The following is a 13,170-nucleotide window of genomic DNA, read 5'->3' on the forward strand; positions in this document are numbered from 1 at the left end:
CCCCGAGCAAATTAGATCACTTTAGGCGTGAGTTTGACATTCTTGCCGACGTCCATCTGAGGTTGGCTGGGGATGACGACTCTATTATGCCCATAACTGACTCCATGCCCTTCCCTGTTGTAGCCTTTATTGAGTGCGGACTTCGGCTTCCACTCAACATCCTTTTCCGTGAGATAATCCACTACTATAAGTTGAACCCAATGCAACTTGCCATCAACTCCTACCGAGTCATTAATGGCATAATAACTTTAGCCAAACAAGAAAACGCTAGGATCACCTTAGCCGATATCCAGTACTGCTACACCATGTGTGGCCTCAGAAGAGATACGGGCTACGTTTACTACCTCAAGCCAAGATCTACAGAGTACAAAATTGTAGTCGACCTTCCTGACTCCAACAAGGGAGCTGGAGACGACTACTTTATTACCTCGGGGAACTGGGAGTTCGCTCCAGATGAGGACCTCCATCTTTACCCTCTTCCTCGAACCGTTTTTGTAGAGGGCAATGGTAAGAGCCCTGCATCCATACCTGTTTGTTTTTTAAAAAAATTTCAAAGTCTTTAATATTTTATCTGCTTCTAATGTCGGTTTTGCTTGCAACTCTTCCTCAGCCACCAAAGGATTTCCGTCAGTCTTTCTTTCCCAGCAAAGACTTGAGGAGACTTTTGGATCTGCCAGTTCTCAGGCAAAAGGCCCCTTTACTTTTCAACTTCATCCCCACGTATAAGTTGGCTCTTCCCGACGTCCCAAAAAAGAAGAAGAAAAGCCTTTCTCCACCTTCTGCCACAACTCTACAAGTCGCGTCCACATCTCGGACAGACCAAGGATCAACCTCTGATCCAGCTGAGCAGCTGTCAACCTCGGCTCCATACCTGATCCCGATATCCCAACGACAACGCCGGCGACGAACCATTTTTTCTGCTGAGATGGGCCGACAAAAAGCTGTTGCAAAAGATCTCCTGGCCAGAATCCCATCAACCATTGACGCTCCACCAGCGCAAACCCAACCTCCACCTAAACAAAAAGAATTAAAAAGGCTCGACCAAAGGCGAAGGTGACTCATGTCGACACTGAGGACACCTTGCCGATTTCTAATTTGCATGAGAGCGATAAGTATCAGTCTACTGCTGGGAAGAGGCGTTCTGAGGCCCAACCATCCGAATCCCCAAAATCAAAGAAGCCGAGGTCATCCTCTGCAACCACCTCGGGGTCCAAAAAACATGATGCCCCCTGGGCCCCCAAAATCACTCTGGAAGATAAGCCAGGTATGGCTAATGATAGCGCTGATGACATTAACGTTGGCGTAGCCCTCAGTACCGCTCTGCTTCTCTCCGACGATCTTAACCGAAATGCCGAGTTAAGCGAGTATGAAAACTACGCTCTGATGCTTCAACGCTCTGTTCAAGTAAGTGTCTATCTGGCAACTTTTTCTTTCTTTCTTGTTCATTCCATACTTGTAATTTTTTCTAACAATTTCTATTTTGTTTTACTTTCAGGCCATCCAGCATGCCCATTCCTTCTCAATACAATCTTTTGAGAATCGGGAGAAGTTGGCCGAAATGAAGAGGGAGGTCTCCAGCCTTCAAAAGACCAATAAAAGTTTGTAATTAAAAATGAAAAAGTTAGAAGACCAGGCCAAGGCAGCCATCAAAGCCCAAAACGACGCTGAAGAAAAGGCGGACTCTGCTAAGGCCATCAAAAAGGTGCTTGAGGCCGAAAAGAAGGATGCTGAGGAGAAAATGGCCCAGGCCCAAAAAGAACTGCAAGACGCTCTGGCCACCAAAGAGGCCGAAGTCAAGGCAGTCGATGAAAAGGGCTACAACGAGGGGGTGGCCGACATCACGGCGGACTACGAAATGCAGGTGAAGCAGGCATACAACAGGGGTTTCACCCTTGGCTGGATGACTTTGTTGAAAAGGCTTGATGTCCCCGAGGACTCCCCCCTCAGGAATGCCGATGTCCTTCCTCTGCCATTCCCCCCAACTCCAAGCCAGCCTGCCGACGATGATTCTGAGTCCGAGGAGGAGGTTTTGGTGAGAAAGCCAAAAGACGTTGCTAGGGCCAAGTCTCTTCCTTAAAATGAGCAAGTCCTAGACTTGACTCAAGATGAGGAGGTTGAAGAGGTCCCCAAGGAAGCTACCCCTGAGCAGGCATCTTTAGACGTGCCTCTCGTTGACAAGAGCCTTGATTAGACTCTACAAGAGATAGATGCTGAGCTTGCGGCCGAAAAGGTGGCCGAGATGTCCTCCCAGCAGTCTTCTGAGATCCAGACCCAGCCTACCAATGATGCTGAGGAGACTTAGTTTTAATGTCTTTCTTTTCCTTTTTGGTACTTTGTTTCTCCTTTCAAAATAATGTAAACTCTTTAAGTTGCCGATGTGCCTTTTAATGAATACAACTTCCTTCTTTCTTGAATGTTTGCATTGTTTGTCTTCCCTTTATTGCTTCTTGTGTGACTTTCATACTTAGAATAATTTTGTGTCTTCAAGATGCGCCATAGTCTTGTGCAATCTTTTCGGGGTAAAACACTTTAGTTTACATTATTAAGTACATAAGTATTTAGCTCAATACTCCCTTGGTTTTAACTTGTAAATTTTTCTCAAATTTCAACAAGTGTTTTAACATTATCTCGGTTTTAACTTGAACTTGTAAACTTTTCTCAAGTTTCAACAAGTGTAAAACATCATATCGGTTTAACTTCAACTTGTAAACTTTTCTCAAGTTTCAACAAGTGTTAAACATCATATCGGTTTAACTTCAACTTGTAAACTTTTCTCAAGTTTCAACAAGTGTTAAACATTATTTCGGTTTAACTTCAACTTGTAAACTTTTCTCAAGTTTCAACAAGTGTTAAACATCATATCGGTTTAACTTCAACTTGTAAAATTTTCTCAAGTTTCAACAAGTGTTAAACATCATTTCTCTTCTCTCTGCCACCTAATATGAACCTAAGTTCCACTTGGGGTCTCATTATGCATGTCTTCCAGAAACAACGTTATGTATCTTTATCAGTCACAAATATAGAAGAATTCTGCTGAAATTTTATTCATTATGTCGGCAAACAACAAGAAAAATTTAATGATAGAAAAACTTCAGATTACAAGTATTCTAGGGTCTTGGCAACTCTTTGCCTTCACTATCTTCAAGCCGATATGCCCTATTGCCCAATACCGATGTGATTCTATAGGGTCCTTCCCAGTTTGGGACAAGCTTGCCCTCCCTGGGATCCTTCTTGTTGCCGACGACTTTTCTCAAGACTAGGTCTCCGACTTGGAACTCCCTTGGGTTGACTCTTTTATTATAAGCTCTAGCGAGCTGCTGCTGGTAGACTGCGAGCTGAATTGCAGCCTTCTCCCTTCTTTCTTCTAGTAGGTCCAGATCTCGGGCTAAGAGTACATCATTAGTCCCGTTCGCTACTCCCTGGGTTCTGATCCCAGGGATGCCGACTATATGCCCAGAGCACACTTGGTAGTTCATCCACCCACTTTCCTTTTGCTGCCTGCAACCTCTTCTTTATCCCATCTAGGATAACTTTGTTGGATGCTTCTGCTTGTCCATTGCTTTGAGGAAAGCTTGGGGTTGAAAAGTAATTCTTGATCTTGAATTTTGCACAGAAATTCTTGATCAGCTTGCTGTCAAATTGTGTTCCATTATCAGCAACTATTGCTCTCGGAATCCCAAATCTGGTGATGATGTTTCTCCATAAGAAGTTCTTCACATCTACATCTCGGATCTTGGCTAGGGGCTTACCTTCTATCCACTTGGTGAAGTAATCTGTTGCTATCGGTAGGTACTTCCTTTGTCCAGTTGCTTGGGGCAGTTGCCCAACGAGATCCATGCTCCATTAGGCAAACAGCCAAGGACAGGATATTGGGTTCAGGTCTGCAGTAGGCTGGTGTATCAATGGTGCAAACCTTTGGCATTTTTCACACTTCTTGACATAGGTTTCTGCGTCCTTTTGCATGTAGGGCCACCAATACCCCTGGGTAATGGCCCTATGGGCTAATGATCTGCCCCCGGTGTGACTTCCACAGATTCCTTCATGTATTTCATATAAAAAATCTTCAACTTGTGATGGGTGTACACACCTTAAGAGGGGTCCAGTGAAAGATCTTCTGTAGAGATGTTCTTCTACTGTTAGACTGAATCTTGCCGACTTCAATCTGATCTTGTGTGCCTCCTTGTGGTCATCTGGCAGCTTTCCTTCTTTTAGGAATGTAACGATTGCATCCATTCAGCTTTGTCCCATGTCCACACACATTGTTTCACGCTCTGTGGTTAATGGTTCGATGCTCGGGCCCGACAAGTATTCGACCATTATCGTCTTGTTTTTCCAGGTTGTATTGCACTGGCCAGATTGGCTAGTGCATCGGCGTGACTATTATCATCTCGGCTAACCTGATGTAGTTGGCAATTCTAAAATAAAGCTACTAACCTGTTGACTTCCTTTGCGTAGGCTAACATACTTTCATCTCGGGCTGCAAATTTGTCTGTTGTCTGGTTGACTATGAGCTAGGAGTCACAGAAGACTATTACTTCATCTGCTTTTGCTGCTACCGCTAGCTTTAGTTCTGCAATCAATGCTTCATACTCTGCTTCATTGTTTGAGGCCTTAAACCCCAATCGAATGGACTGTTCCAATATTTCTCCATCTGGAGATACCGGTACTACTCCTGCCCCCGCTCCTTGCCAATTTGAGCTCCCATCGACAAACAGTCGAAAGGAGTCGCCAATGTAAATGCTGTAGGGTCTAAGTTTTTCCTTTTTCCATTGTTTTGTTGCATTTGGCTGGGCTTTTCCTTGCTTACTTGGACATCATTCACCTCAGCTCAACGGAGCCCGATGTGCGATGGATTCTGGTGTGAGCTCGGCCACGAAGTCGGCCAAAACTTGGCCTTTGATTGCTGTTCTAGGTCTGTACTCCAAGTCATACTGTCCCAAGGCCACTGCCCATTTGGCTATTCTTCCTGTCAGGTCTCCTTATTGTAGCAAAGACTTCAGGGGGTGTTCTGTTAGCACCATAATTTTATGGGCATGGAAGTAATGGTTCAGTTTCTTTGAAGCCATTACTAAAGCCAGTGCCAATTTTTCTAAGGGTAGATACCTTGTTTCTGCATCAGCTAGGGTTTTGCTTACATAGTAAACAGCCCTTTGCTCATCTTTTTCTTCTCGGATTACCACTGCACTTACTGCGTGTTCTGAGACTGCTAAGAATAAAAACAACTCCTCCCTAGGTTCTGGATTTGAAAGAACTGGAGCTGTGGTCAAATACTTCTTTAGGTTGGCCAGGGCGGCCTCGTATTCTTCTGTCCATAAAAAATCTATGGCTTTCTTCACTAAATTGAAGAAAGATTTGCACTTGTCTGAGCTTCTGCTTATGAACCTTTTCAAGGTTGCGGCCCTTCCAATCAACATTTGTACCTGTTTTTCCGATGCCGGGCTCTTCAATTCCAAGATGGCCTTAATCTGATCTGGGCTGGCCTCAATGCCCCTTCTAGTCACCACGTATCCTAAAAACTTACCAGATCCCACTCCAAATGCACACTTCGCTGCATTGAGTAGGAGTCGATATGTTTTAAGGATGTCAAAGATTGCTTTCAAGTCGGCTAGATGACCTTTAGGTTCCTTGGTCTTCGCGACCATGTCGTCGATGTAAACTTCCACCGTTCTACCAATCAAGTGTTTGAACATCTTGGTTACCAGCCTTTGGTAAGTTGCTCCTGCGTTTTTTAACCCAAAAGGCATCACTCTGTAGCAGTACAGACCTTTTGGGGTAATAAATGCAGTCTTCTCCTCATGTGGGGAATACATGGCTATCTTAGGTAGAGGAAAACTGTCTTTGGAACAGGCTTTGTTCAGGCTGGTAAAGTCCACGCCGACCCTCCATTTACCGTTCTTTTTCTTCACCACCAATGTATTTGATAGCCATGTCGGGTAGTTTACCTCTCGAATGGCCCTGGCCTCCAGAAGTCTATCTACTTCCTTTTCCACTGCTTCGACGTGTATCAACGTTGGTCTTCTTGCTCGTTGGATCACTGGTTTTGCCGACCTATCAACATTCAGTTTATGGCAAGTGACCTCGGAGTCAATGCCAAGCATCTCATAAGGTGTCCAAACAAACACCTCAATATTCGCTCTCAAAAAAGCTTCCAACTCTTTTTCTTCTTCTTCGGCTAAGCCCGAGCCGAGAGGAAAGAAGCATTCTTCATCCCCCTCCTGGACGAGAATTTTCTTCAGTGCTTCTTCACTCTTCTCGGCTGGCTCCTTGCCAACATCCTCTAGGTCCTCCACGTCTTCGTCCTTGATTTCTTCCTTCTCTGGTTCTCTTATGCTGCAGGTGGATTTCATTGCTGTCATGGAGCAATTCTTTGCCTGCAACTGATCTCCTCTGGCTTCCTCATTCCCATGCTCTGTTGGGAATCGCAATGGTTGATGCAAAGTTGAGGGAACAACTCTCATTGCATGCAGCCATGATCTTTCCAAAATGATGTTGTAAGGGGAAAGTGTGTCAATTATGGTGAACTCTGTTGTTATCTTCCTGGTGCCTGCCTGCACCTCCAAGCTAGTTGTTCCTAGCGGCCATGTCGGCGTTCCATTGAACCCGACCATTGGGCTATTGGATTGCTCCATGTCGTCTGGGTGAAGGCCAAGCTCCTTGTAACATCGGATATACATGATGTCACAAAAGCTGCCTTGGTCAATCAGGATGCGCCTTACTTGGCATTCCCCAACCTGGAGGGATACTACCAAGGCATCATTATGCAGGTGCTATACCATCTCAAGGTCGGCTTCAGAAAAGGACACCACTGGTCCTTGGCACTCCTCTGCCTGATGTCTCTTCTCCCCGACTTGGTAGACATGCTGCAAGTGCTTCACCTTCTGGGTCTCCCCTCTAATCTCATTTTCGCTGACCTTCGAGTGAATTACATTAATTACCCGAGGTCCTCCTGCTTGTGGTTGCTGTGCTAGGGGAGGTGGAGCTGCTGTCACTTGAGGCAATCTTGCATGTTCTTCCCTTGTTCTGGCCTCATCGACAAGGTCTCTCAGATGGCCTTGTCTCACCAGGTCTTCCAAGTGTGTTTTCAGGGCTCTGCAGCCCTGAGTCATATGCCCATTTTCATTGTGGTAGGCACAATGCTTGCCAAGGTTTCTTTCCATGAATTCTCCTGGTGCCTTTGATGGTCTTCTGAAATAGGGTTGATTCCGAATTTGATCCAGGACTTTGTGAATTGGGATACGGAACACAGTTATTACTGTCTGTGCAGCCCTCAGTTTTGTTTCTTGCTTGCTCAATCCATTGTTACCTTGGCCTCGCTTCGGCGAGCCGTTTCTCTTCTCCTATTTTGTCTCCCTAATCCCCAACGTGTCTTCCTCGGCTCTGGCATACTTCTCGATTCTCTCCATGAGCTCTTCCATACTTTTTGACAATGTCTTTGCCAAAGAATTTCGTAGTGGACAGTTGTCTTTTAGGCCGTTCTTAAAAGATACAACCGCCACCTCATGATTACATTCTAGTATCCGATTGAACACCTCATAGTATCTTTTTGCATAGGCCCTAAGACCTTTATCCTTACTGATCTTCAGAGCCATCAATGCGTCCACCTTCAATGGCTGCAGTTTGTTTGTAACGAACCTATCCACAAACATCTCGGCCAGGCCTTCCCAAGTTTTCACGCTTGCCTTTGGTAATTTATGGAACCAATCTAATACAGTCTCCCCGAAGGATGAGGGGAACACTTTGCAGAGTAACGGCTCATTCCCACTATACAATGCCATTGAGTTCAAGTATAATCCAACGTGAAAGTTGGGGTCTGACTTATCATCGTATATTTGGAACCTTGGCATACTGAATCTCTTCGGCACCTCAAATTTGTCTAACTCCACTGGGAATGGTGTTCTTGGCTTTTCAGGGGAAGTTACCTCGGCATCAGTATTCTGTTGCTTCCTTTTGAGGTAATCTCTCAAGTCTTCTTTGCTCTGCCCAGGAGCTCGGCTATCTTCTGAATTTAGCCTTTTCGACATACTACTCTTAGCTTCATGGTGGGTCCTTTTTGATCTTTCTCCGTGAGTTGTGTCGAAGCAGAGTGCCAGTCCCTGAACATGTCGATGTTCTTTGGGGTCTACCTCCTTGGCGCAATGCGTCCTCCGCGACTCCTCTCTCCTTGACTCTCCTCGCCCGACCTCCTTGGAAGGCCAGTGAGAGTGTTTTTCGCTTCTGGTGTGCTGAGGGACTATTGGGATTGTCTTCTGCCCTCCCTTCTGGGCATTGGCCGCTGGAATCGGCGTGTCCTGCAGCGGGTATGGTGGCTGCATGACATTGTTTTGCATCATAAAATTGACGACCGATTACAGGTCTGCCAATTTGTTTGCCATCTCTTTTACCTCTTCATCCCTCTTCAGGCATCTGTCCTTCCATACCTGGAGGTCATCCTCATGGTAGTACCCACTTCGATCTGGCTGCTTTGGTACGTCGCTATCCTGGCCGACGTCTTTCTTGCTGTGATTCTGGTCACAAGTTTCTGTGTTGCGGTTGTCTCCTTCGATGTCAAGGTCGATAGGTCTGCCACTCCCAGTAGGAGTGTCGTCCCCAATCTTTTCCTTCTGTCCGTCACTGGCCATCTAATCTTCTTTCTTTCCCACAGATGGCGCCAAATTGTGTGAGTGATTTTCCGATCACACTGTCAACTTAGTTGTCACGCCCCACTTTTTATTACTCGAAGTCATTACCAAATTCATTAACTTAATTCAATTTCAAGGATAACATGCGGAAATAAATGCATACATTCAATCCGTAGAGGTGATTAACAATACTCTCATTCGTATGCAAAGTAAATATTACATGAACATACTTAATAGACTGCCCTTGGGCTTACATCACTTGAGGTACAAGAAGAAGGGTGTAACCCTTTTACAACAATGGCATTCCGCCAACATAACTGAGGCCCCGTGGCCAGTAAATAAGTAGATCCAAATCTTGCAGCTCAACCTGCTTAATACCTGAAAAAGATTCAACAACGAGGGATGAACATATAGTCCAGTAGGGAACTCAACATGATCTCCAAGAATAACAACTTACAGATAGCTATGATCATGAACACTCATTCTCATACTAGAATAGTAATGTGACAGTTTATACAAAATATATATGTATGAACTTTTCTCGAAAATAACCGTTTCATTCAACGCTACAAGTGGTTTGTCTTTCCTTTTTCCTTTCATTAACCCCCATTCCCAATCTTTCATAACATTAACAAATACTTAGGAAGTAACCTCACTAAGCCCGATACTCTCTTCCATTTCCTATACATATTCAGATGTACCTTTTCAAACATGTTTATCTTTAGAACATTCGTTCTCCTCCACACTTTCCAAAAGACAAAAATGACATTTTGGTTCGTTTCCATTACTATCATAACTATACATGCATATCTTTGTAAAAATATAAATTTACAACCCACCAACATGTATACAATCAACCAATGGAGTAACTCGGTCCTCTGAACTGTAACCAATCAAATCCATGATATTTTCAATTACAACGAAACAACAACAATCCCACTTCGCTCTACTAGCTATGTGCGTAGTAAGCCAACAATACACCCCACTCAACAACATTAACGACAAGCCAGTTTACCAGGCGCTAGCTGGAAGGGTATGGTGCCTCCGATTATTAGCGCGGTCAGTTCTCCAGGCGCTAGCTGGAAGGTAACGGTACCTTTGATTCTAAGCGTGGGGTATAACACCAACAATCACAGCACATCAAGGCATAATCAACATGTATAATGCATATACATAAACTATCAAGACACCAGCAATGTGTTAAAGTATATGAACACATGACTATCTCCTTCCGAGCAAATATACATATATATAATGTATCCAGCACTTCATCACATACGATGTTCAATTAATCAATGGTAAAATGCATACCCAACAATTCTACACAACCGTGTCATCCTTCACCGATGACCAAGGACAAAACCTCTAGATGCATATAGTAGTACATCTATTAAAAGACTCAAATATCATGAATCACAAACCCAACAACAATATTAACATGGTAGTTAAAGATACAACTTCTACATGTGTGTTCAACACTCAAGATACAACAATCCAATTCTCAAACTTATTTCGAAAACACTTCCCTCATTTTCACAAAACGATTCCATTTCCTTTTTGTTATCACAAAACCAACTCCACTAATCTTGTTTCCATAAAATCAACTCCAAAGCCATGGTTGATCCCTTAGGCATTAACACCCTTACCACCCTCATTTTGACAAAAGAGATTTACACACAATGGTCAACAAACCCCCATTTTAATTTACCCAACCAAAATATAATTTAGGGTTTTTCTTCATTTAACTACAACATGCTAATTTATATTTTAATTAGCCAAGACAACAATCCATGAAACCAAAACCATTCTCCACACAAGCAATCCTAGGTTTATTTCATGATTTTCAAACAAATCCAACATGATACAATTTTCATGCAATACAAAAATTACCACATGTCTATCTATAGATGGAGTATTGAAAAAGGAACAAGGAGAATCCCTACCTCAAATGGAGAACTCAAATAGAGAAGATGATCCAAAATCAAAGTGCTCCAAATCCCAAATTTCTTGGATCACAACGAAGCCCTCGATGATCAACACACTTCTTACAAAGACCCAAGGTGAGGAAAACACACTAGCTAGATCAATCCTAAGAGAGAAGTTAGGTTTTAGAGTGAGGTGCTCTCAAATGGCTTTTTTTCAGAAAAGTAAGAGAGAGAAAGGAGATCAAAAAGGGATCAAAAAGTGATTTCACGGACTGATATAAAAACAGGTCCGCTCGAGCGTACAACACCCCGCTCGAGCGTTAGACACAGGTTCACGCTCGAGCGTCCGAAGATCCGCTCGAGCGCCGGATGCACTCTCCCAGAATTTTCCACAGACATCCAAAATGCTGAGAGAAGGAAATTCACGCTCGAGCGTCCAAACTGCCGCTCGAGCGAAGAGGCAACAACAAAAGCCCGCTCGAGTGTCAAATCACCGCTCGAGCTGAGAGACCAAAGCTTGGGCAAAAATTCAAAGCTTTAAAACACAACCAACTCTATTCCCAACTTGCCCAACACAACCCAAAGCTCTACAACAAAGAGTAAGGGATAGAATTGAGGATAAGACAACAATGAATCTACGGAACCAAGTCCGGATTACCGTTCAATAACAACAAGGAATACCGGGATCGCTATATTAGTTATTCAGCTGGAAAGTACTGGCAGAATAAATGACACCTGGTTGACCTGCAACAGAAAGAGAAGATTCCGGCGGTGGTTCGTCCACCCGGGGGCACTCCGACGATCAAGTCAGTATATCTCTCAAAGATAATCAATAGTGCTAGACTCACTATACTGAATATAAATTGCATACCTTAGACCCATCGGGGGTGCCTATCTTTTATAGTTCATTCAATCCTTGTCCTACTAGAAGCCTAGCTTCAATGGACTCTTGCTCATTGCTTATTATGGACTCTCCAAAAGATAAAGATAAACTCCCTAAGAGTGTTATCCTTATCCATGCTAAAGTCTTTCATTATTCTAGGACTCTTGTCCCTTATCAGCTTATCTCGGATTTCGATATCTTCGGAGATAACCTCGGCCTTGCCGAGATCATCTCGGCGTCATGACCTGGACACGTGGTACCTCGGCTGACATGTCGGCGTCACCTTGGCCACGTGTTGGGACTCATAAAATATTTCTCCACAATACTCAATAGAAATAAATCTATATGGTTACCTTATGATGAAACATGATTTAATCTACATAGAACACTACAATAACACTTCAGGATAAACAATATTTGTAGTAGAATCCAAACTATCTTTAGGGAGGAGAATACTTCTACGATCAAAGGATGTACATCTGGACAATGCCACATATAATTGCCCATGGCTAAACACCGGTATGCGCAAATTAACCCCAACAAATTTCACAGATTGTCCTTGAGATTTATTAATGGTCAAGGCATATGCCAATCGGACTGGAAATTGGCATCTTGTCATTTGGAAAGGCATTTCTGAAGAAGATGGTGTCAAAGATATCCTTGGTATGAATGCGAAATTGCCAAACTTTTCTCCAGTTAAAATTTGAGCTTCAATTATGCGAGTGTTGCATCTAGTAACCATTAATCTTGTACCATTACATAGTCCATCTTTCGGTGCAATGTTTCTCAACAATATTATAAGACAACCCACTTTTAACTCTAACTTAAAAGTTGGCAGCCCAGGAGGATCCAATGAATTTAAATATTCATTAGGATATCTATTTATAATGGTAGGATCAATTTCATTTTCTTCAGACATTTTATCTGCTGCAAGATAAGTATATAATCTTCCTAGAAAGATATTCAACGCAGTAGTATTAATGTCACTGACATCATCGTTACGCGCAGACAAAATTGTGCGTTCAGTTAAAAATGTTGGGGTTGACGTCTCTATCATATTCAACTGTGGGTAAACTGTAGAGAGTAAATCATTCAAATCTTGACATTTGTGTATTGTTGATGGAAGGTTAATGATTTCTTGAGGATTGGTCCCAATCTAAAAAAAGTAAAATCAATAAAAAAAAAAATTAAGTGTAATACAATTTATTAATTTAACATAATTTATATAATAAGGAAAATGGTTAAAGTAGTGTTACCTCCATCAAGAAATTTGCAAAATTAGCATTTTCATGGCCTTCAGAATTCAAGCGCATATTCAAATCCAAAGTTAAGATATGTACATGCTTCCATAGAATAGAGTGTCTTAATGATGCATTCACAATTTGCTCACGAACTCCTTTGGGTATAACTGGTAAGATTTGTCGAAAGTCTCCACCAAGAACAACAGTAATACTCTTAAATGGCTTTTCACTATCACAAATATCCCTCAATGTACGATCAACCGCCTCACTAACAATGTTTATGTTGCATAGGAACTTCATCCCAAATTATGAGTTTTGTTTCTCTAAATAACTCAATTTGTAATGATTGTTTGCTAAACCCACAAAGTGAATTTTCCAAGACATCTAACGGAATGGAAAATGTTGAATGTGCAATGCGACCTCCTACCAGTAACAATGATGCAATTCCAGATTAAGCAACAGTAACAACGATATGCCCAAGGGTGCGGCATTTTAATGCAATC

The 13,170-nt window shown here is 42.9% G+C and overlaps 1 protein-coding gene across 1 annotated transcript; it reads right to left on the reverse strand.

Moving 5' to 3' along the window:
• Positions 1–11,814: 11,814 nt before the first annotated feature.
• LOC145821441 (uncharacterized) lies at positions 11,815–12,967 on the reverse strand. Its single transcript, XM_082917963.1, has 2 exons — positions 12,767–12,967; positions 11,815–12,489 (listed from the first exon to the last, which is right to left on the reverse strand). The coding sequence occupies exons 1-2, from the start codon at positions 12,965–12,967 to the stop codon at positions 11,815–11,817; spliced, it is 876 nt and encodes a 291-aa protein (XP_082774089.1).
• Positions 12,968–13,170: the final 203 nt, after the last annotated feature.

Source organism: Camellia sinensis, chromosome 3, assembly GCF_055761805.1.
Source record: "Camellia sinensis isolate YWXY chromosome 3, ASM5576180v1, whole genome shotgun sequence".
In the NCBI taxonomy this organism is placed as follows: domain Eukaryota; kingdom Viridiplantae; phylum Streptophyta; class Magnoliopsida; order Ericales; family Theaceae; genus Camellia; species Camellia sinensis.